The 25,040-nt window shown below is 43.2% G+C and overlaps 2 protein-coding genes and 1 long non-coding RNA gene across 6 annotated transcripts; 1 reads left to right on the top strand and 2 right to left on the bottom strand.

The window, feature by feature from the left end:
* Positions 1-282: 282 nt before the first annotated feature.
* Positions 283-4,725, bottom strand: trhrb (thyrotropin-releasing hormone receptor b). 2 transcript variants are annotated; one of them, XM_044138505.1, is made up of 3 exons: positions 4,551-4,725; positions 3,151-4,378; positions 283-1,637 (listed from the first exon to the last, which is right to left on the bottom strand). In XM_044138505.1, exons 2-3 carry the CDS (start codon positions 3,943-3,945, stop codon positions 1,170-1,172), a joined length of 1,263 nt encoding a protein of 420 aa, XP_043994440.1. In that variant the 5' UTR covers positions 3,946-4,378; positions 4,551-4,725; the 3' UTR covers positions 283-1,169. The 2 variants fall into 2 exon arrangements, with proteins under 2 accessions (XP_043994440.1, XP_043994439.1); XM_044138504.1 differs by having other exon boundaries at positions 4,555-4,725.
* Positions 4,726-6,334: 1,609 nt separating this feature from the next.
* On the top strand, positions 6,335-23,089 carry eif3eb (eukaryotic translation initiation factor 3, subunit E, b). 2 transcript variants are annotated; one of them, XM_044138458.1, is made up of 13 exons: positions 6,335-6,487; positions 7,156-7,273; positions 8,676-8,793; positions 8,874-8,916; positions 18,595-18,699; positions 18,772-18,897; positions 19,004-19,128; positions 19,189-19,315; positions 19,402-19,503; positions 21,301-21,410; positions 21,780-21,882; positions 21,980-22,114; positions 22,888-23,089. In XM_044138458.1, exons 1-13 carry the CDS (start codon positions 6,398-6,400, stop codon positions 22,924-22,926), a joined length of 1,341 nt encoding a protein of 446 aa, XP_043994393.1. In that variant the 5' UTR covers positions 6,335-6,397; the 3' UTR covers positions 22,927-23,089. The 2 variants fall into 2 exon arrangements, with proteins under 2 accessions (XP_043994393.1, XP_043994394.1); XM_044138459.1 differs by lacking the exon at positions 6,335-6,487 and adding an exon at positions 6,508-6,526.
* On the bottom strand, positions 8,763-10,703 carry LOC122843602. 2 transcript variants are annotated; one of them, XR_006372741.1, is made up of 4 exons: positions 10,468-10,703; positions 9,308-9,421; positions 8,967-9,196; positions 8,763-8,898 (listed from the first exon to the last, which is right to left on the bottom strand). It is a non-coding gene; the product is annotated as an uncharacterized LOC122843602 (long non-coding RNA). The 2 variants fall into 2 exon arrangements; XR_006372740.1 differs by lacking the exon at positions 9,308-9,421.
* Positions 23,090-25,040: the final 1,951 nt, after the last annotated feature.

The raw sequence follows: 25,040 nt of genomic DNA, 5'->3' as shown, positions 1-25,040 counted from the left end.
ACAAATAAATTGATTAAGCCTTCTAATAGAGGAACCAAACCTATATAGTACACTAAATTATATCAGTAGCCAAATTATATAACACTGGTTTATTTTGGATTTGTGCCAGGCTGGGATTGGGTTAAAATCTGGGAAGGAAGTCGGGAATAATCCGGCTTCCGGTCCGTTTTTCTTCGACACGTGTTCGTCCAAGACACAGCTGGTTTTTCCTGACTGAAGTTTTCAGGAAATGAGAAATAAAAATGAAGACGAAGAAAGAGGCTTAATAACAGAAACAGTAAATCTGTGTTCAAAAACTTTATTTCAAGTATGAAGACGAAATGTACAAATTAATTTAGGATCAATCCATTATTACAGTATGGTAAGAAAAGCAGAACTTTACAAGATCACGACACAAGGTAATGTTTCTAAATCTATGATAATAATGATCATGAAAAGCAGCTTCAGAAATACAAATAATCACAATAATCACAGCAAATGCTTCATTAAACACAAGCATCAGAATCTGGTGCAGCTCGGTAAATACCAGCTGGTTCTGCCCCGGCCGTGACCGACCATGAAACCCATCCAGAACGTGGAGAACCAGTTCTGATGGATCTCTGGAGGTCAGAGTTGGTTCCTTTGGACCCCCAGCTGCATGTCCGGCTCCTCTGAATGGTGCTGACCCTCATGGGTTTTGGTTGCGTGGCTCAAACCGCGGTGCCGCTGCTTTCCTGCAGCCTGCCGGTGAAAACGAAGGTGTCGCCTGCCGGATCCTTGTTTTTATGTGGGATGCCGTGTGAAGGTGTGAACGTGACCTGCTGCTGTCTCGGCTGCAGAGATCATAAATGTGAGAGCTGGGACATATTTGCAGTGGGGAAAGTGTTTTTGCTCCCAGTCTGGCCGTATTGACTCAAACACCTTGCGTGGGCCGGTCTCACATATGACGATAACAGCTGCGTAATGGCAGCGCTTATCTGCCGGGTTGTTTGTGGCTTTACGACGTCTGCCGTCGCTCTTGGCCAACAGCATGTTTGGCTTTGAGCCTCAGAGGCTCTCATTGCGCTCCACTGGCTGTGATCTATGTTTACATCTCTACCTGCAGCAGCCTGGCTTTAAAAAGGTCAGCAGGCACTCAGGAAACAATATTCCCACTTAAGGGAGTCCATTAGGCAACACTTTGGAGGTCTTTAGTCCTCAGGAGACTCAGCAGTCGCCTCGCTGGCCTCCAACAAGTTGTGACCAAAGTTCACCTTTGCACATCCACATGAGTCGGAGAATGTGACCTTCTGGTCCGCCAGCAGCTCGTCTGTGACCGTGAGCTCCTCCAGCTCTGTGGTGAAGTGATCGGTGCTTTCCACCAGTGAAGTGTCTTTGACGGCGCTATAGGTGAGTGCCACGCTGTACGCTGCCGCTTTGTCTGAGCCCTTCGCCCCGCAGCGGCAGATCTTACGGAAAGCGGCGCGAAACTTCTGAGACATAGCGTTGTAGATGACAGGGTTGATGGCGCTGTTCAGGTAGATGCAGATCTTGCAGAAAAGGAGGAACCAGTTGTCCAGGTAGGGCTGATTCAGGAAGGAGTTGACCACCACCAGGGTGCGGTACGGCATCCACAGCACGGCGAAAAGGATCACCACCACCGCCAGCATCTTCGTCACCTGCAGCCAGCCATGAGACGAAGGACAGAGTGGGTCAAATGATCCAAGGCTTTTTTAAAAACAAACCAACTGCTAACCATTGAAAAATTCAAAATGGATGCTATTTTTCAATATTCATCACATATTAATATTTTTTGTGTCAAATAATACATAATTGGACCCATAGAAATCATATTCACTGATCATTTTTAGATTTTTCAAGATGGCCACCACGATTGTCATTGTAATAAAATCACCAGATGAAGTGGTGCTTGGCGTTAAGTCATAGCCTACATATTTTGAACCATGGAAATCATACTTTTTTTTTATCTTGTGTTTCCTTTTCCTGGTGAATGTCACGTCTTTCAAAATGGTCGCCATAGTTGTAATGGAGAATATATGTTGGCACTGAGTAGCTAACCACATAGTTAATTAACAGTCTGAACTGCTAAACATATTATTAATATTAACAACATTAGAGGAGCCATTAAGATGTCTGTCTGTCTGTCTTCTCCTTCCACGTGACGTCGGTCTGAAACTCACTAAGAGAAAAATTCTCACTTTGTGATTCTGCTGGATTTGATCTCTTTAATGTTTTAGGAATTGTTTGGTTCCATCCATCTTGGTCCATCGTCTCCACTAGTACAAAGTTCCGCCATCTTGTTTCTGGAGAGGCTTTTCCTTCAGTACTTCCTAACTGAAGTTTGATTCTCTTCATTCTGATGTAGTTTGAGTTGATGTGAAGCAAACAGAGCAGCTGATTGGTCCCTATCAGCTGATTGGACCCGAATCTTCTCTGGGGACCAGAGCCTTCAGTCAGACGTGAGTCCATCTGTGTTTCAGCTGAGGCAGGGTCCAAACTGGGTCATCAACAGGATTATAATCCCAAACTCAGAAACTAATCTGCAACAGAATGACTGAAAAAGAAAAGAATCAAAGTGCTACAGTGGCCTAGTCAAAGTGCAGACCTCGTGCAGAAGGTCTGTGTAAACCAGGATCAGCTGGAATCGTTTCGATTGAATTGACCCGATGACGCTTTTCCTTTTGTTTTAAACACATTTGTAGGGCGACTGTGGCTGTATGGTAGAGTAGTCGTCTTGCGGAAAGTTGTAGGTTCGAGTCCAGCTTCCTCCTGCCACATGTTGATGTGCCTCTGGGCAAGGCACTTAACCCCCAATTGTCTACCCATCTGCTTATCAGTGTATAAATGTGTTTGCGAATGTGAATGTAGTATAAAGCGTTTTGAGTGGAAAAGCTCTATATAAGTTCAGTCTATTTAACATTTACTGAGAATCAGTGAAACAAAATTCACCTGAACTTTAAGAGTGAATGTTAAACTTCAGGGTTTCCTCCCAGCAGCTTCTCTCAGCTCATTGCTGGTTTTGGTTAGTTTCTGTTCTATAGCAGCAAAACCATTAAAACCATTAAAACCATTCATAACAAATTTACAAAAGCAGTGGATACATTGAGACAAATCTGTTTCATATTCTCCGTCAGTTCTGTCTCTTTTGGAGGGATTTTGTGCGTAGCTCACCTGTCTGCGCGACGTCGCGGTGGAGCTGGAGTGTCGCGCGTTCTTGCAGCTGCTGCGCTGGTCGTTGCTGGCGGAGGCCGCCTCGCGCTTCCCCCGGCCTTTGGGGTCAGAGGGCAGCGGGTTGAGGAACAGGATCCTGGCGATCAGGCCGTACAGAACCGCGGACAGCAGCAGCGGCAGCACGAAGAAGACGCTGAAGTCGAAGAAGTAAATGGGCAGGTAGAACTTCCTGGGGACCCTGTAGCCGCACGTGACGACGGTGACGTTGGCGAACACCTGCAGCTCGATGTCGGACAGGTAGAACCACATGACGCAGTAGATGGAGGTGCAGACCCAGACCAGCAGGATGATCCTCCTGGCCCGGGACACCGTACACAGGAACTGGGCCTTGATCGGGTGGCAGATGGCGATGTAGCGCTCGATGGTGAAGGCGGTGATGGAGCACGAGGACGCGTTGATGCCCAGGTACTGCAGGTAGGTGATGAGCAGGCAGCCGCAGCGCCCGAACACCCAGGAGGCGAACAGGCTGTCCGGGATGGCGGGCAGCCCGGCGGCCGTCAGGACCATCAGGTCGGCCACCGCCAGGCTCACCAGGTAGCAGTTGGTCGGAGTGCGCATGTGCCGGGTGATGAGCACCACCAGGATCACCATCACGTTCCCCACGATGCCCAGCGCGCAGATGAGGAGCAGCAGCAGGCTGCTCACAACCTTGTACTGGACGCTGTGGTCCGTCCAGGTCCGGTTCTGATTCTGGTTCTGGTCCAGGTCCGGAGGGGACGAGGAGGAGTTCTCCATCCTTCCTCTGGTTCCCTTTACGCGCCAGCGAGGAGCGCAGCAGGACCGCCGAGCCTGATCAAACTCCGGACTTGATCAAATCTGAGTGGAGCTGATCAATCTGCAGCTTCCCGCAGCCCGGTGCGGTGCCGCTGTGCGTAAAACGCGGCGCCAGAACCAAGTGTGTGTGGGACAGATGGCGCTTTGGGTTTTGTTCCGTTTGGCACGCGCTCTCCTACGCAGAGCTGGGATTAACTCTTCACTGCCTGCTGTCACTCAGTCCGCCTCATCAGTGGAAAACAGGAGAAGAAGAAGCTGCAGCAGCTGCTGCAGCAGCACTTTTACTGGAGAATGAAAATGATGGACTTTGATCCATCCGGGCCTAAATATGAGAACTGATCATAACTTTGCTTCAGAGGGAAGGTCAGCTCTGCTCTTTGGAATAAAAATGTTTCTGTTAAAAAGCAGCAGAAGATACATTCATCAGATTCACTTTAATTTAGTTTGTTATTGTTTCATGTCACATATTTTCGGTGTTGCCCTCTGTGGGTTTATACGTTATATTTTGTAAACCACTTTGTGCTCTCTGACGTGTTAAAGGTGCAGCATAAATAAAGTTTACTTACTTACCAGCTCAGGTTTGATCGTGGAAGAAACTGTTAAAGTTTATGGTCATTTTCTCTGAATGGTGTTTAGACAGTTTATCAGAAGATAAAATAAATGTTGACTCTTTATGGAGAGAAATTTGTTCCACAGATTCAGTGAAAAATAAACTTTCAGGGGCGAATGAACGATCAGAAAAAGAAATTCGCATTTTCGTGTCCAAACTGACCAATTGAAACGCCTGTTACTAACATCTGATCAGATTAATTCCCGGAAGTCCCGCCCCCAAAGTGGGGAACAATCTGTAAAACGAAATTGGAAAAGTATGGAAGCCCATTTCTGCCACTCTGACTAAAAAAAGCCTCATTACAATGAGATATTATTATTATTGTGGCATCTCATAATGAGATAGTAGCTCATCAATCTCAATATAATGAGATTATTTTTACAGATTATTTTTGGAAAGAAGCTTCCGTAGAAAAGGATGAAATTCATAAAACTCTGAAAAAACAACAAACTGCATGAATCTAAGTTAAACTGTTGCAAAGATTAATTTCACTCAAAATGTATAATTTGATTGAGTTTTTCAAAGATTCATTTTTGAAATGCATTTTTAAACAGGTTCTTTGCTGGCAATAATATTGGAACAAATTTCTCTCCATATTTCTTTATCACAAAACTGAACCTTGAGTCAGGTGATATTTTTTTTTTTACTAATTAAAGTTTCTGTTCTCCATCATTATCCTCGTCTTCATCATGGTGGTTCAGCCTGCTGCGCTGTGAAGGTTAAAGTTCAGGCTGGTTTCCCAGGCGACGCATTTAACTGATTATTATCCGGAATAAAGAGCTGAGAAGAACCGGACTTCATCGCTCCTCTTCCTCCCCACCAAGCTGCGGAGGTGGGAAACTCCTCCTCACCAACTGTGCAGAAGATTCTGCAGGAACCGGGCCGAGTTCGGTACCGGTTCTGCCAACTCTCGGCTTCACAAGAAGCTTCGAGACTCTGGTAACAGGTGGAGGCGGGGCGTTACATAACCACCATCACTCCCACTGCAGAAAGATGAATGAACTCCTTTTGATTTATGCATCATCATCATCATCATCATCATCATCATCATCATCATCATCATCATCATCATCATCATCATCATCATCATCATCATCAAAATCTTGTTTCAATATGAATCCGTTTTCATCGCAGTTTGATCAACTTTTATTTACGTTTTGTGATTTGACTCATAATCCTGATCCGTGTCTTCCTGTTCTCATTGTCCCTGAAAAATACATGAATGTATTACAGAAAAAGTAACCTTGATAAACCCGCAGATTGCATAAAGATAAAAAAAGAAGGCTTATACCGCCACCTAGAGGATGAAGCTGGTCAGCACCAGATAGAACCAGAAACATTTCTTTCTTTCTAACAATTTAAATAAAAATTTTGAAACTCTTTTTAAAGCTAAGATCAGAATTATTTAGTTCACACTGAATCTGCGTTTCCTCCCATTTTCCTCATCAACATAAAATTTAATTACTGCAGATTAAAGGTGAAAGTTAAAGGATTTATATCAGCTGACTGCTCAGCTAATTCACCCGAACCCATCTGAGTCAAAATAATTCAAGAAAATCTACAACCTGTTCATCAGACTGCTGACAGGAAATACAAACTCCGGAGACTTACTGGGAGCAGTGATGGTTCAAAAGTACAAAGTATTTAATGTTATACTAGATAATTAATTAAAGGGTCGATTTTTATAACAATGAAAAGAATAAGAGCAAAATATTTTCAATACATAAATAAAAACAATGTATGGTTGTCACGTGATTGCCAGCTGGCGTTTGTGTTCCGTTTGTCAGTACAAAGCCGGTAAAGATGGCGGAATACGATCTAACGACTAAAATAGCTCATTTTCTGGACCGACACCTGGTTTTCCCTCTGCTGGAGTTCCTGTCCGTGAAGGAGGTGAAGCTATTTATTCATGTGGGAAGTTAATTCTAGCAGGTTTGTCTCAGTTATGCTAGGTGGGCTAAAGGCTAGCTGCTAGCTGCTAGCATTAGCCGCGGAGCTAACAGGCTGCTTTTACCTCTGAGTTTATGTTCGGCTGAGAAATAAGAGGAAAATGTGTCAGGATATAGTTTATGACGCTTATTAGTAGCTTTACTCTGTGACGTCATGCTGGTTCAACCGAGAATGACGGAAAGTTTGAAGTTGGCTGATTTCTGAACATTATTCATTAAATGATTCTGATTATCCTCAATTGATTCAAGAATCAACAGTTATTCGGGCTCTTCATATTAAACAGTTTTTCCTGTCATCAGACTGCAAACTATATACTTTGGTTTTTACATTGTTTTCTACAAATAACATCTCACTGTGTTTTAATATTATTTATTTTTAAGTCTGAACACAACCACATAAAATAATGGCTCTTCAAAATTACAACAAATTTCCTAATAGTAAATGATAAACAGAAATTATAAGCTGTCATTTTTCAATGCCACTATTTGTTAAGTTCTGAAATCAAGATAAAAAAATTCAAAGTTGTTTTTAAATAGTTGTTTAGCTACAGAGTCAGAAATATCATCTGTGTGATATTTTTCCAGATAAGTGATAAATAAATATTGTTTCAGATCTACAATGAGAAGGAGCTGCTGCAGGGGAAGCTGGACCTGCTCAGCGACACCAACATGGTGGACTTCGCCATGGACGTCTACAGGAACCTGTACCCAGACAAGGAGATCCCTCACTGTAAGCAGCTGATCTGGGATCAGACGCCTCTTCAGGATCCACTGACAACCCGGATTATGACTGAAACATATTTAATTAGGACTCTGGGATTATTCAGTCTTAAATGCCTCTGAAAACACTGGGATTTATTCAAGGAAGAAATATTCTCTGTGGGCAGCAGGTTGGACAATTAGCAATCCGGCACCCCGCGAAGCCATTTAAAAGCTAGCCTGGTCCGCTGGTACCTTTATGACTAAAGCCGAAACTAGAAAGTCTGACAGCTTCCAGATGATTTTTGGTCCGAGTTTGTTTTCCCAAAGCAGCTGGGAGAATGGATTTCAAAATAAAAGCTGAGGACAGTTTATGACGCTTCAGGTCAGATATCTGATCATAAACCCTGAGATTATTAATCCTTGGCATTTAGACCAGGGGTTCCCAAAGTAGGGGTTGGTACCCCCTATGTCACATGTGTCAAACTGAAGGTCTGTGGGCCAAATCCGGCTCGCCACAGCTGTTTATGTGGCCCTCTAAGTTGTAGACTAAACACAAAGTGTGCTTAAATATTATTTTATTAATGCAGTTTTTAGCTGTTTACTGCCAAATCATGTCAGTCAGTTCCTCCAGTTTTTTGAGAATTATTGTGGAAATTCACACAAAATCAACAAATCTCTGCACTGTTTTGCACTAATACATAATTAGGAGTTTATTATTATTATCCTTAAAAATTTACTTGTACTAAACAGCTGCCTCAGCTTTAATTGATGTCAGGTTATAGTCCATGATACAGCGAGTAATAAAAAGTCACATTTACTGACATAAAAAAGCTCAAATACTCCCAAATTATTACCACAAACATTTGATTTTTATTGCAAAATATCACAAAAAGAATCACTCGATCCTAGAGGGATCAAAAATATGTTCTACAATATTTAATTATTAAAATGTATTTATAATTTAACAGTTTGCGAATGAGTTTTATCAAGACATTCTGGCACAACCGGCCCTTTAAGAGCCTTCATGACGCTGATTTGACCCAAAACAAGAGAGAGTTTGACACCAAGTTTAGGGTCAAAAGCAGATCTTCAGAATCATCACGATACAACTGCAGAGGCGTACGGAGGGCCAGAGTGGAAAAATCTACACCAATGATGAATTAGTCAGATAATGAACCGTGAATGTGATTATGAAAATGGACGGAGCAAATCAGGCTAAAGATAATATTTCACAAATCTGATTTGAGTTTAAACCATTTGTTTTCTGAAGAAAAAAAACTACAAATGACAGAAAATATTTTCAAAAACTTCTTTTTATTATTTCAGTGTGGGAGTCGACTGGGACTAAAAGTCCTAATAAGTAGAAACTGTGAAACATGTTAACAAATCAAGATGGCCGCCAGACGCTCTGCTGCTTGTCTGTCCTGCAGCGCTGAGGGAGAAGAGGAGCAACGTGGTGGCCCAGCTCAAGCAGCTGCAGTCGGAGACCGAGCCCATCGTCAAGATGTTTGAGGACCCGGAGACGACCCGGCAGATGCAGTCCACCAGGTCCGCCAGGCCCCGCCCCCTGCCCAGCTGCATGATGGGAAGCAGAACCTGCTGACTCTTGTCTTCTGTCTGGTTCTCAGGGATGGACGGATGCTGTTCGACTACCTGTCAGAAAAACACAACGTAAGTTTTTATTCTGTCACCTCGGGACGCGCCTTGGTGCGTGTGCTCACGTTGCCATAGCAACCAGCAGGCTTTGTGGCCATAATGATCCAGGATCTCCTGTGATGCTCTGCAGTCCCTTTCAGCTCCCTGCAGCTAATCTGTTCCCAGTAACAATCCTGGAGTCAGGTCTTCTTCCTGAAATGTCACACACACCGCCTGGACGCCGCCCAACCGCAGGAAGTTCTGGATGGTGAACGTCCATTAATCAATAGCTGCTGCCAGAAAGATGGACAAGAACCTGAAAGTGATCACAGATGTTCTCATTGGCTAAACATGTAAAAAGAAATGTAGAAGAAGCTAAAGCCAAACCTTTAAACTCATAAAAATATTAGCAGAAGCTAATGCTAACCATTAACATCATCTTCATCTCCTTCCTGTTGACGATTGGTGTGAGACTCTCTAACAGCAAGGTCCTCGGTTTCTGATTCTGCTACATATTTACACTCTGACACGGAGACCGGCGCTACGTGATGCAATAAAATGTGAAATATGATCAATTTGAGCAGCTTCTCAAATTGATCTGAAAGATTCACATTCCCATCAAAACACCTAGATATTAAATGCTTAGAGTTGAAATTAATTCTAATTATCAATTCAAGTTCTTCTTCCTTCTGCTTTGCTTCCATCTCTGTGCCACAATCTGCAGAGGTCTTATGCCGCCCCGAACAAGGTAACGCCCTGGGTGGTTGCTCATATGGCCCATGTCAGAATGTCTGAACCATTAAACACAGCAATCATGACAACGCACCAACAGTAAGCAACGCTCAACTATGAATAAGAAGGAACCACTCTGTCTCCTCCTGCATGAAACCAGCTGACAAAAATAATCAAAGAGCAATACTCATGCACTCTGTGTGATCTTACGTTCTTGTATTTTATTTATTTGATGATTAAATAAATATATATATTTAATAAAATAGAATAATAATAGCTACTGCTGTGTACCAGAGTGTAGCGGCTAAAATCCTATATTTTAGGCTACTGGACTTAGGTGCGCTCAATTAATATTCAGGATGCCGGTCTTTAGTTTGACTTATAATAAAGTCATTTATTATCTGAACAATGTCCATTGTTGTACTATTTCCATTGAAATTCGCATAAATTAGACATCAAACCTAAACCAAGCACAGTAGAAAACTGTTACCTCTTCCTGAACAGAATCACGCTTGACCTTAAATAACCCATCCCCCATCAGACAGAACTCATGAAATGAAATACGCCCCCTGGTGGCGATGAACACAGAAAAGAATAAAAGGCTCCTACACAGAGCATTACAAAAACAAAGAACGGTCCTCGGTGAGACTCCAGTTCTATCGTTCACAGTAACGAGCAGTTCAGAAGAATCGGATCGTTCATGAACGTCACATCGCTATATTACAGACTTTGTCACAGCGTCGTAGCACATGTGCAACACGTCAGTCAACAACAAGCGCAGTAAGTGACAGCATTTATCATCGCAAAGGCCACATATGTGTCCCTGTACAGCTAGCTTTGCTAGCATCATCTTACAGAGCGTCAGTTTCTTTCAGCTTCTTTTGACAACAAAAGTTGGACGTAGTCCCACCGTCTCTGGAAGCGAAGCGCTGATTAATTCACATATCGTTGTGATGTCTTATGATTTATGTAGGGAAATTTATTTCTGTCGATTAGTCGGACCTCTTCTCCGCTCCGAGACAAACTGCGCATGTCTGAGCGCCGCGAGCGAGTTAAAGGGGAGGCGACGGGTGGCAGCGAACATACAAACGGGTAATTAGTAAGTCACTAAATGTGCGGCAAACCAACGGTATTGTAGAGGACCGCACTGGGTTAACGGGGTGAATTTCTCGCTGTCCGACGCATGCTTCAATAAACTCCAGGTCGCTTCAAGTTGTTGCAATCATCCATTTATTCCAACTTTAACAGCCATATTTGAGACTTTACAAGTAGCTACTGACACATACTGACCAGGCTAAACCAAACAATGGCGCCAACAATAAGCGACATTATAGCATGGTCAACAGAAATTATGACAACCACCGTCACACCCGCTTCCTCATACATACTAAACCAGCGCGCCAATTCTGCTCCATTCATACCTAAGTGACAGTCACGCCCACCTTGACACACCCACCACCGAAGTGTCAACACCTTGTGCTCCTGCCACATCAGTAATTGCTTATTTTGACTATATGGCTCTTACATTCCGGCCCCTAATTATTACAAAAATAATTATCTGAAGTGTCAACACTGTAAGAGACAAACCTAAGAAACAATTATAAATTGCTCCGTATCAAATTTATTTTAATCTATCATTTAGAATAAGCAATCAACTAGAGAAAAGGAAATCACTGATAAACAAAAAGGAGAGAAAAGTTCGTTAAATGTTCATGCCGTTGCTGCCTCCTGAAGCAGGCACAACTTGGTAATAGGTCTTTCCAGGAAGTTTGTCTTTGTCTTGATGCGAACTGTTCGCACAAGTCCTCTTTTATCTGGAACAATGTTCACAACTCTACCCATTAACCAAGAGTTGCGTGGAGCAGAGTCATCCACGATGAGGACGACATCTCCTGGCAAAAAGTTCCGTCTTGTTCTTTGCCACTTCTGCCGTTCTTGTACACATTCATTTCTTTCTCCAATCTTTCTTGAAATTTAAACTCATCAAGTTTAGAATCTGCAAGATCCAACTTCAGCTGTGCTCTCTTTTGAGCCAGTTTGAACAACAATTGTTTAAACCTGAGTAGCCACCCAACCATTGTTTTCAATTTATCCCAAGAAGAAAATGAATGAATGAAGTCCATAATCGGATCCACTTGTTCATTGGTGCATGTCGCATTAACAGAAACCAATGTCTTGACCTCTGGATCTTCTGGATCCTCCAGAGCAAAATGACTTATGTCCTCAGGATTTACAGGCCATTTCCATTCAGGGTCCTGAAGAAACTTTGGTCCTAACACCCAGGTGTTAGCCTTCAAGAGAGACTTAGCACTTGTTCCTCTGGATGCCAAATCTGCTGGATTAATACTGGTAGCAACGTACCTCCACTGTGAGGGATTTGACAAATTGAGTATCTCTCCAACTCGGTTTGTCACAAAAGTCTTAAATCTCAATCTTTCATTCTTGATGTACTTCAAAACTGAAGTACTATCAGTCCAAAATACTGAATCTTGTAATTCCATTCTTAACTCCTTCTTTAATAGCTTATCCATGCGGCTGGCAACCACTGCAGCAGTCAACTCCATGCGAGGGATGGTGATGGGTTTCAGTGGAGCTACCCGGGCTTTACCCATTACAAATGCACAATGCACTTGTCCATCAGCATTACACTGCAACAGGTAGCTCGCTGTTCCATATCCATTCTCGCTTGCATCACTGAAATGATGTAGCTGCCTTGTGGCTTGTCCAAAATCTTGTGGTTTCAGACATCTGTTAACTCCAAACCGTTCAAGCCGATGAAGTCCTTCCAGCCAGTTTTTCCACTTCTGGACCATATCATGTGGCAAAGGATCATCCCAGCCAACGTGTCTTCTGCTTAGATCTTGTAGAATCCCCTTTGCAACTAAGACAACTGGTGCCAGAAATCCAAGAGGATCATAGATGGAACTTATAATGGACAAGACTCGCCTTGTCAGAGGTCTATCTTTGAGAATGATTTTGAATTTCAGCAGGTCTGATTGTACACACCACTGTATTCCCAACACACGCTCCACAGGTAGATCATCATTATCCATATCCAGGTTCTTCACCTCAATGGATCTTTCATGCTGTGGTATTGCAGCAAGAACACTGCGTCGGTTACTTATCCATTTGAGAAGTTGAAATCCGCCTTTCTTGCACAAAGCACGGAGTTCTTGATATAATGAGACAGCTTCCTCTTCTGTGCTCACAGAGACCAAACAGTCATCCACATAAAAGTTGTGAAGCACCGCATCTATGACATTTGGTGTAAACAGCTGCTGATTGTCCTCTGCACATCTTCTTAGTGCAAAACATGCACAGTTTGGAGATGATGTAGCTCCAAAAAGATGTGCAACCATTCGGTACTCCACCAGATGCTGATCATATTCTCCATTTGGCCACCAGAGAAATCTCAACAGATCAGAGTCAGATGGTGGTACTCGGACCTGGTGAAACATGGCCTCAATATCCGCTGTGATAACAACAGGTTCCTTTCTGAATCTAGTGATGACACCAACCAATGAACTGGTGAGGTTTGGACCTTGTAAGAGTTGAGTGTTTAAAGATTTTCCTCCAAATGCTACACCACAGTCAAACACGACTCTTATCTTTTTCTTGTGAGGGTGATATACTCCATGGTGTGGTATATACCAAACCCTCCCATCACACCGTTCAAGATTTTTAACTGAGACCTTTTCAGCATAGCCCTTGGAAATTATATCATTCATGAAGTTAGTATAGTCAGAAAGAAATTGATGGTTTTTGGTAAACTTCCTTCTGAGATTCAAAACACGCTGTTCAGCCAATTTCCTATTGTTGGGCATTTTCAGATCTTTGTGTCTCAGAGGTAAAGCAATGGTGTAATGTCCCTCTTCCAGCTTAATTGACTCTGTAACTAGCTCCATGAACTGATTATCTTCTCTGGACCATCCAGGTTGTTCATCTCGAGAACATTCAGGAAAATCAACCTTCAGTTGTTGTTGCCATAAGTTCTCAAGTCTTGACACAGAAATCCTGTTAACAGTAACAGTCGATTGTAGCTCTCTTGTGTCGACATCACAGTCTCCTCTAAGAGGTCCATTTACTGTCCATCCAAGAATAGTTCTAACTGCGTAGGGGCCTCCATTTTGGCTTCGGATGACATCCCATGGCTCCAGCGCTTTAGGCACATTGGTCCCAATAAGTAAATCAACTCCTGAATTGATTTCAGTTATCCTCAAATTTTTCAGATGTGGCCATCTTTCAACATCTTCTTGGTGAGGGATGTTGCTGTTATGAACGGGCATGCTTCTCTGTGTGAATAAGTCAGGTAATTCACAAAAGATGTCTTCATTCAACCCAGCAATTTCCAAATCTGACACAATGTTGCTTCCAACCACCCTTTCTTGACCCATTGTCCGTAAAAGGATGCTTGTATGTCTCCCAGTGACACATAATCTGTTCATCAGTTCTTCAGTGCAGAATGAGGCAGAGCTTCCAGGATCTAAAAACGCATATGTTATTATTGTCTTCTGGCTCTTTGTAGACTTCACTCTAACTGGTAAAATAGAGAGAGTACAGCCATGCTCACCGGCCCCAGTTAGACCACTGGATTGAGCAGAGATGGAGGCACTTCCACTTGTTGTCTCCACTTCCTTCTTCTTATGGACTGGACCAATTTCCTTTTCTTTGGAGAAGACATGAAGCATGGTGGGATGTCTTAAACTACACACTTTACAGTGATGTCGCCTTTTACAGTCCTTGCTGATGTGCCCAGTGCATAAACAGCCAAAACACACCCCATTTTCTTTCAGAAATGTCAACTTCTCCCCATGTGTCCTCTTTTCCAGTAGAGGGCATGTGTCCAAAGAATGTCCAGCTCCACAAAATAAACAACTCTTTATAACAGCTGTCTCTTGTCCCTTCTTTACTTCAAAGTCAGCTTTCTTCTGCATTTCTCCAACAATAGTAGCAAAACTACTTCCTTTCATCTTTAATCGCTGCTGTGATTTATAGATTCCTGCATCCTTTTTTGGTCTAGATAAAGAATCTTGAATATCACCAAAAAGTGGATCACTAGCGATCTTCACTTGTCTTTCTACAAATCGAACAATATCACTGAAAGTTACTCTTCTTTTGAACTTCTCTTGCAAATCACACACCTCATTTCTCCATCTGTCCCGCAGTTTAAAGGGCAGTTTTTTTATGATTGCTTGCATGTTGGCAGGAACATCCAACTCATGCATGCAGCCATTGTTTTCCATCACATTGTGGCATTCCCTAAGCAGGAAGCTGAATGCTTGTAAAGCTTTTACATCTTCTGTTTGCAAAGCTGGCCATGACAAAACTTTATTCATATATGCAGCAATTACTTTCAACGAACAACCAAAATGTTCTTGAAGTAGAGATTTAGCTTTAGCATATCCAGAATCACTAGGCATATGAACACAGCTTCTCACTAGGTCATGAGGCTGGCCTCTAGTGTACTGCTCCAAGAAGTATAAGCAATCTTTGGCACTATGCGCCTTTGATTCAATACTGTGTTCAAAAGCTGTCATGAATGTCTTAAATTGGAGTGGATCACCATCAAATATTGGTATGTCTCGTTTTGGCAGAAAAAATAAAGATTGTTGATTTACAAGCAAGTTTGTAATTTCATTTTGCCTTTCCAATACACTTAACAGTTGTTTATTTTCATCAACTGATAATGAATCTTTATGACGTGATGGTTGTAGCTGAGCTTGATGTAACATTCGGTCTGTTGGAACTTCAACTTGTGTTGTTTTTATCTTCACCTGGTCAGTTAATGTGTCTGGATTTTCTTTAACTCTTGTGTCTTTAGGTCTTGCACCCAAATAAGAATAGGACTGAAAGGTTGGAGCTTTATCATAACAATCAGTTCCTGCTGCTGTAGGTACAAATGTATCTGCATCAACATTCAGCATTTGAGATCTTTTATTTTCATGTTCAAAATATGAATTCATGCCATCAGATTGAATCTGTGCAGCACTAGTCACTGTAGAACAGACAGAGCCCTGAAACACTTTAACTTTAGCCATTGATGCTGCAATTTCAATCTCCAAATCCAGTTCTTCTTTCTTTTTCCTTAGCTGTTCCTCCTGCTCCTCTAAAGCATGTTTTTGTTTCAACAGCTTATGTCGTGCCTTTAATGCAGCCATATCTGCTTCTGCTTTAACAAGAGCTGAAGATGTAGAAGACACAGAAGACTTAATTCTTGATGACCGACTTCTTCTAGACCTTCTGCTGTCCACATTAGAAACACTGTCACTTGGCTTAACATCATCCTCAACACCAGCATTTTCATCACACTCTATATGCTGAGAAACTAAAGGTGCATTAAGCTCTTTATTCACACTGGACAATTGAGCCTGATGTAATTCAGCTTCTTCACTCATTTGAGCTGCATTGTTGACTTGTTCAGCACCTGAAAGCCATTTCTCAACTTCTTGTATGAATTCAGAATTATATTTACTCAAGCTTAAAAACCAAGTGTTTTGTCTTTCTTGTTCTTCAGCAGGAAACAGTGGAATAACAGACTCATACAGCTGATTTGCATCCTCCAGCAACAGTTTAAAATCATCACAGTGAGACTGAACACTCTCAAGATTTGCTTCATTTTTCATAAGCTCTTTAATAATGTTTATTTCTCCTTTAATTTTATGAACCTTTGCTTTGAGATCCTTTTGAAGCTTCTCAATTTTATTCTGTAGTGCTTTAACAGTTAATTTTGATCGTCTTTTTTCATCTTTACCGCTTACAACGGAACTTGACTTTGATCCAGCTAACTCCATTTCCAGATATTTGTCTTAACAATTCCTCCTCAAACAGTCGACTCAATACGTGTGTGTTTGTCCATACCTCAGTTCCAGCGGACTTGATTGAGCTGCGGTGAAGGAATCATTCAATTAATTGATTGATGACGCTGCGCTGCGTGCGCCATTACCGCTTCCAAACTGTTCCAAGCAGAAGCAAAGAATCCAGACTTGTCCTCCAACGAGTCACTCATTCCATTGTCTTTCTGTTGACGATAAATGTGCGGCAAACCAACGGTATTGTAGAGGACCGCACTGGGTTAACGGGGTGAATTTCTCGCTGTCCGACGCATGCTTCAATAAACTCCAGGTCGCTTCAAGTTGTTGCAATCATCCATTTATTCCAACTTTAACAGCCATATTTGAGACTTTACAAGTAGCTACTGACACATACTGACCAGGCTAAACCAAACAATGGCGCCAACAATAAGCGACATTATAGCATGGTCAACAGAAATTATGACAACCACCGTCACACCCGCTTCCTCATACATACTAAACCAGCGCGCCAATTCTGCTCCATTCATACCTAAGTGACAGTCACGCCCACCTTGACACACCCACCACCGAAGTGTCAACACCTTGTGCTCCTGCCACATCAGTAATTGCTTATTTTGACTATATGGCTCTTACAGTCACTTTATTGCTTGGAGTTTAATCGGTATGTTTTGCATCCAGTGAAAACAAAGATGTTAAATAAACTGGACAATATGATGACAATTTAATGATATTTTTACAGTTGTGTTCTTCAAATAAAATCCCGAGTCCTGACAAGACCAAGACCGGTCCCTAGTGCTACAACACAGCTATCACTTTACATGAACATGGAACCAGTGACGTGCGGTCAGGGGAGGCAGGTGAGGCAGTGCCTCACCAGCCATCATGGAAAGAAAGAAAATATATAATCATAAAGTAATTTAAATTGTTATATTCATCCGGTGATTTGTACTAAAAAATATTTATTTTTCGTGTAGCTTCACCAATTTCGATTTTTATTTGTTCAAAATCGCTGAATTTTCTTATTTTCCCATTCAAATGCTTGGAAGCGATGCCGGTGAGGCAGCAGCGAGCTCTGCCTCACCTTGGATTGCGCAACCCCTGGCTCTGCCTGGCTGCTAAGCGGAGAGAGCATGTTGCTGTAGGCGTCAATAAAATGGTTTAAACTAATTTAATATGTGAACTTATTTCCAATAATTTAGCTTATGTATATAATGTACAGTGCTTTTTGTCACCAACTGTGTTTGTGTAACGTGTTTCGTGTAATGAGCGATTATAAACGGCAGAGAACAGGTTCGAGGTGAGGCAGGCAGTTCTCTTGCCTCATGGCAGGGGGCGCTCAAGATCCCAGACGTTCGTCTTGTTCACTCCTCAACTGCCGAGTAAGTGACAGCGAGCTAGGCTAAACGATTCGGGAAGCAAGTCAAGTGCAGCGATAGATTATAATAGAGATAGTGATTTTTTTCCTCTCGCTTATCCCGACTTTCGACATTTATTTTGTTTTGTTTTTTAAGGAAATGTGTGTTTTGTGAGCTACAGTTTGTATGTGTAAGGATGCAGAAGTGAAACATAACCTGTAAACTGCTGTCAATCTATGCATCTATTTGCAAATCTGATTCTGATGACGTCAGTGCATCACCAGCTATGAACCTCACCGCACGTCACTGTATGGAACAGGACCAAAGCGGAAACCATCCAATGTGGCACAAAGTTCATCCAAGTCATGAAAATGGGGAACAAGTAAAGGGGGGCCACCTGGAAAGTTGGCATCATTTTGAAATTAAGGGACCTGATGGAAAAGCTAAAAAAAAACATGTGATGGGTTAGCATGCTAATGTTTGTGCTCTGATCTACGGTTGAGGGATGCTAATGTGCTGCTGTTCTGTGTTTATCCTGTGTCCATGTTGCTTTAAGGCAATGCTTCTTAATTCCAGTCCTCCCCCCGCCCTGCGTGTTTTAGATGTGCCTCTATTTCAGAGCAGCTGATCCAAATGATTGCATTACCTGTTCTACAGGTATCAAGTGCTGCAGAAGCCTGTTAATCACTCATAGATTCAATCCAGGTGTGTAGCAGCAGGGAAACACCGAAAACATGCAGGGCGGGGGGCCTGAGGACCGGAATTGAGAAGCACTGCTTTAAGGTTTTATCCACTCGTTTTGTTTCTGCTCCCAGTTCCGTCAGGAATACCTGGACACGCTCTACAGGTACGCCAAGTTCCAGTACGAGTGCGGGAACTACTCGGGCGCTGCAGAATACCTCTACTTCTTCCGGGTCCTGGTGAGAACCCCACACAGCCATAGACCTGTTTGGGTCCGGCCCCGTCCTGACGGTTCTTCCTGACGGTTGCAGGTTCCGTCCACAGACCGGAACGCCCTGAGCTCGCTGTGGGGGAAACTGGCCTCGGAGATCCTGATGCAGAACTGGGAGGCGGCCATGGAGGACCTGACCCGGCTCCGGGAGACCGTCGATAACAACGTGAGAATAAACAGTTCACACGGAGCAGAGAAACGTTCAGTTGCTGCAGATTCTAGAGCGCTGCGGCCACAGGAAGTGATTCTCTGTCTTCTTGTTTGTCCTCCAGTCAGTGAGCTCCCCGCTGCAGTCGCTCCAGCAGAGGACCTGGCTCATCCACTGGTCTCTGTTCGTTTTCTTCAACCACCCCAAAGGCCGCGACAACATCATCGACCTCTTCCTCTACCAGCCACAGTGAGTCACAGTGCCCCCGCAGGCCAGGAGGGGAACAGCAGCTGACTGTCTCTGTTCCAGGTATCTGAACGCCATCCAGACCATGTGTCCTCATATCCTGCGCTACCTCACCACCGCCGTCATCACCAACAAGGATGTGCGAAAGCGCCGGCAGGTTCTGAAGGACCTGGTCAAGGTCATCCAGCAGGTAGGCCTCTGGTTACTGGGTTAACTGGTTTATTCTGGGAGATGGGCCACCGGTTACTGGGTTAACTGGTTTCATCTCTGGTCCAGGAGTCATACACGTACAAGGACCCGATCACAGAGTTTGTGGAGTGTCTCTATGTGAACTTTGACTTCGACAGCGCTCAGAGGAAGCTGAGGGAGTGTGAGTCGGTGAGTGTGTTTTTAAAGATGGCCGCCTGGCGTTCAGCTCGTTGGCACCCAGCCAAGTTTTTACCTGCTGAACTGTGTCGGTTTACTGGGTTGAATTTTGTGTGTCTACCGTTGTGATTTTATCTTGGTTCTTTCTTATTTATCTCAGACGCCCAGCACTTTGCTGTGGCTGTTTAAAGCTTTAGAAAGACGATGACGCAGCAGAGCCCTGCCTGCCCTTATTTGGGCGCTCTTCCTCCCATTCACAGGTCAGCAGGCGACTCGGTGGGGGCAGAGAGACGAGTCATTTAAGATCCTGAAAGATTGATGCTGCTGGGATGAAAACATGCTTAATGCTAACTGCCTGTAGCTAAGCTAACTATGCTAAATGGGGGATAATCTCACATAGTCTACCCACCTCTCAGAGAAAAACTGGGTTATAAATTAACACTTTTACCTTTTTCTTTCTGTCTATTTATCTTTTAAAAACCTACTTTATTATCTTTCTTAGCAGCAGAGTAACAGCCACAGTGGTTCTTGTTTTCCACTGTCTGCTGCTGGAAGGAACCATTTTCTGCAGATCCAGGAGGTTCAGGGTGAATGTGTGTTTTTTGGTCTGGGAGGGCCAACATTTGATTTTTACTGCTAAAAACAATCTTTGAAAACACAATATGATTAATTTTGTAATTGACAGGGCCCCTTTTTTAATTTCTATGAACAAAAAATAAAAATTGTGGAGGGTCCCCTGTTGGTCAGGGGCCCTTGGAATTATCATAACTTCCACCCCCATAAACGGCACCACTGCTCAGGTTAGTGTGAGGATGACCAGCAGGAGGCGCCAAACTCTTCTCTGACATGCTGCCATCACCAGCCACTGTCTCCTTCAGGGGGAGGAGGCATCATGCTGTGGAACCAGAGCTAACCAGAGTTAGCATAGCTACCAATGACAGCAGATAAACACTTTTCCTGTAATAATAAGTTGTTTCTCCACTATTAGCACATTTAGCATCGAGTGAATGAGATTGATTGACAGCGCTAAGACCCTCCTCCGGGTTCTGGTTGGTTGTTTTGGTCGGAACGTTGCTTTACTTTAGCTAGTAATAGCAGCTCAGGTGGAGGAGATTGATTGTTTTCACAGATTATCTGACATGGTGACAGCTTTAACAAATATGGAGAAAACAGATTTTTTATTAAATTTATAAACTGCAGCTTGAATAAAATGCAACTAAATAACATTTTTAAGAAATGCTGGATTGCTTTATTTATATTTTGCATGTTGCCTCTGACTGTTGCTGGTGGGGAGAAACATCTCAGTAACATTTAAGCAACCTACTGCAAAGTGTATGAGGACTGTTGGATGTAAAATTCATGAGCAGTAAATATTGTGTTAGTATCAGTGTAGTATCACAATATGAGGCTTTAAAATTGTGACGCTTTTGATGAGTCAGACAGACTCAAGAAATTGTAGCAGCAGCTGCGTGGAGGGGCCCTAAGGAAGTTTTTGTCCTGGGGCCAAAGATTCTCTAAGCCCCTGAACATGAGGAATCTGAAGCTGAGAAGATTCAGACACACAGAATTATGCTTCATATTTGATGGCAGAAAAAACTGAGCTCAGATATTTCATCAATAAAATCATCAATAAACTATCAGATCATATTCCTGAATTCTGGTTGGAATCCCTTTCAATGAATCAAGTTGATTAAAATAAACGATATTGTTGTTGTTTTGAAGCCATTTATTGTTAATCTGATCAGATCATTTGGACCGATTGATCTGATCGGACCGATTGATCTGATCGGACCCGTCGGTATCTCCCAGGTTTTGGTGAACGATTTCTTCCTGGTTGCTTGTCTGGAGGATTTCATCGAGAACGCGCGGCTCTTCATCTTTGAGACGTTCTGTCGCATTCATCAGTGCATCAGCATCAGGTACAGAACCAATTGGACCCGCCAGGCGCGGTCAGTACCAGCTCTATGTGAACGTGTTGCTCTGAGTGGTGAGGAGTGACCAGCAGGGGGCGGTGCTGCAGAAATCATGTTAGCATGAACCAATCAGGCGACATGTTACTGATGGAGCAGAGAGCAGAACCACACTGCTCCAGATCCGGTTCCGCTCCAGATCCGGATCCGGTCCAGATCTGGTTCTGGAGCGTTTTCTCTCAAACACAAACTGTACAGATTCACTGGATGCACCGGAACAGGAAAGTTTCCTCTGTTTGCTGAAAATGAGTCGGTCTAACTGGGTTTGGTTCCAGGGTGGTGCTTCTTCATCATCATCTTCCTCCTCCTCTTCCTCAGCATGCTGGCTGATAAACTCAACATGTCTCCTGAAGAGGCGGAGCGTTGGATCGTCAATCTGATCAGGAACGCCCGGCTGGACGCCAAGATCGACTCCAAACTGGTGAGGATCCCCGACCGGACCGGGCTGAACTGAACCGTCCTCTGGTTGGGACCGGACCGGGCCTCGGGTTCTGATGGTGACCGGAGTTTGTGTTCAGGGTCACGTCGTCATGGGAAACAACGCCGTGTCGCCGTACCAGCAGGTGATCGAGAAGACCAAGAGCCTGTCGTTCCGCAGCCAGATGCTGGCCATGAACATGGAGAAGAGAGCGGCCCACAGCACCAGGACCGAGGTGAGCCACCACCGTGCCACACAGGTCAAAGCTAATCAGTTTAGTCAGGAGCAAACCTTCATGTTCTGCAGCTCGTTTATAAATGCAGACGGGGCGCCACCTGCAGGACGTTTACATACATACACAGAAAACCCTCAATCTGTCAAATGTGATTCATTGGAACTGGAACATTAAACTGTAAGAAGAGTCATTTGTTTGGTGAAATATGATGCATTTATTAGATGTTAATATTATTTATTAATATTTATATCAATATTGGATCCCCAGTGAAACTCCACAAATGGCAGACCGGACCAAAGACACAACACTAAATATACCTGAATATGCATCAGTACGCTCCAAGTTAGCGCCACAGCAGAAGCTAGCAGGCTTCCCCAGCTGGAGTTTCAGCCAATCAGCATCAAGGAAAATAAACAGGTCGTGGATTGGCTGGTTTAAAATGCCCTAGCCAATAGCGTGTCCGCTAGTATTTATCTGCTTCCTGGGCGAGGCTTAGCTTAGCCCTGAGTGGGCGGGGCCTAAATTTGGATGGGCGGGGCTTTATTGTAGATGTAAAACCAGACGTCTGAGTTGATGAGGCTCCAGATGTTTATCTGTAGTTTAGAGGAGCCGACCCGGCAGGCCCGGTTCTGGTCACACCAGACAGACTCGGAGCAACTTCTTTTAGTACCGGTGAAGCTTGTCCGGACCCGTGAGCCGGTTCTGACCGGAAATCTTCAGTTATTTGGGTTTTCTTTGTTTTCTCATCATTTTCTGTTTCTTCCTCCTTCCAGACTCCTAACTGGGCCGCCCAGGACTCTGGGTTCTACTGAGCTGGACCCGGCCTCTATGAAGATCCAAACGACTTTAATAACATCTGCTGATCATGACCAGTTTAACCAGTACCTGGGTCTTTGTGTTTGTGTCTCTAATTTATTCAGTTTTTATGGATTATTATGAAACTTTGACCTGCATTAAATGTTTAGTTCCTCTGGATCTGCAGCTCCTTCATTTGGCCACCAGATGGCGGCGGTGTCGCACGGCAGTGGAGAGGGGTAGTGGAGCGGTTCTGGTTCTGGAGCGGTTCTGGTTCTGGAGCGGTTCTGGTTTTATTGTCCCTGCTGCCAGCTGAACCTCTTCATGTCTGCTGGGTTAGAGGTTGAATCCGACCCAGCAGAACCGATGTTCTGACAATCTGAGCTACCTGGTCAGATTTTCCTACAGTAGCACGGATAGATGGCTAAGTCTGTCTAAAACTGCTGCCATCATGTTTACAATCAGAAAACTAAAACTGGTTGTTAATGTTAAATATATTGAATAAAATTATTTGAGTGACTGAAGTAGAAGCTTAGCAGTTATGGTTAGCTTAGCATCGGAACAATTTATATCCATAATGAAACCTAATCTAATCTTTTTACTAGAATACCCTTCCTGTTAAGACCATTTTAAATACAGAATAAAACGACATCAGAAAACAGGAAACAGGTTTTTATTGGAGTCAAATTGAACACCGACAGATCACTAATTAATAAAAATGTTATTAAAAAGATTGATGGGCAGCACAGACTTCAAAATATAAGAAAAAGTTTCAGATCATCGGCTCACCTGCTATGAACTTACTGCATCTCTTTCAGTGCTGTTTACATTATATCCTCTGCATGTATAATATAGGATTAGTTTATCGGCCAGTGGGTTTCTGGGCGCAGATCTCCTTCATTTTGGGGCATCGTGATCGGCTGATACTTCCATGTGAAGCTGATCTGATCTTCATCAGTAAAGGTTTATAGATCATCTCTGTCCTCTTCTGCTCTGAGGTTTGACTGACAGGTCAGGTCTGAATGTTTACAGTTAACAATATTAACCTCATTGTTACCAACTCACTGACTTTATTTCTACATTTAGCAACATTTAAAAATTCATTTCAGCCTAAATCCAAACCAGCAGGTCAGGATTTTTAAAGATGGTAACCAGACAGAAAACTGCAATCGGTGCAGCTCTACACATATTCATCACATTCTTTGGTTAAATTCATTTCTCTTAAGCTAAAACAGCTAAAAATGTCATTTATACCAGGTGAGTCTTTCTCCCCTGAGAATGTGGACCGGTACCGGTACCGGACTGATTCTGAGCCTTCAAAGGATTTTAACAGAAGTTTTTCATAACTTAGAAGTTGATGTAAAAATAATGTTTGTTTTAGCCACTAAATGATTTAGTTCAGCAGCAAACAACAAATCCCAACTGCAGCCTAGAGCAACTCGTCGTGTAGCAGCTAATTATGTAGCAGCTAATCATGTAGCAGCTAATCATGTAGCAGCTAATCATGTAGCAGCTAATCATGTAGCGGTTTTAATTATTCTATCAAACCTTATCAAACACGGTTTGAAGCCAAAATACCTCAGAAATATCCAGAAAATCAACTCATTTAAAGTTTAAATTCATATTCTAGCGATGTTTTGTAGGTTTGGATGCTCTGCTGCACAGCAGCTCGTTACCGGTCAGTGCAGTACCTACCGCGGCCACCAGGGGCCCCCAACAGCTATGTACTATTTATTTTTCTTTTTGCCCATTTAAGAAAAAATTCTATAAACATTATCAAATATATATTGTAAGAAAAAAATCACAACTTCAGAATGAATTTATGTGTTTTTATTAATATAATCACAGAGAAATCAATACTAAAAACAACAAAAAATCAGTCCCACTTAGGGGCCCCTACTGGCCGCTTGGTTTGCTTTGCCTTGGGCCGGCTCTGCTGATGAGGTCCAGTCAATCGCTGCCATGACTGGATCTCTTTGTTCAGTTGTCAGTTCTGGTCCAGTTCCGCCTGTGGACGGACAAAGGGTCATTATCGGGTCGGCGCCATTTGTCCAAAGATTCTGTTCAGCTCAATTAAAGTGTCTGGGGAGAGTCAGAGGTCAGACCCAAACGTTCCTCCTGAACCTGAAGG

The sequence above is a fragment of the Gambusia affinis genome, linkage group LG14 (assembly GCF_019740435.1).
Source record: "Gambusia affinis linkage group LG14, SWU_Gaff_1.0, whole genome shotgun sequence".
Lineage (NCBI taxonomy): Eukaryota > Metazoa > Chordata > Actinopteri > Cyprinodontiformes > Poeciliidae > Gambusia > Gambusia affinis.
Note: the sequence above shows the minus strand (reverse complement) of the source record. Positions and strands in the feature narration are given on the sequence as shown.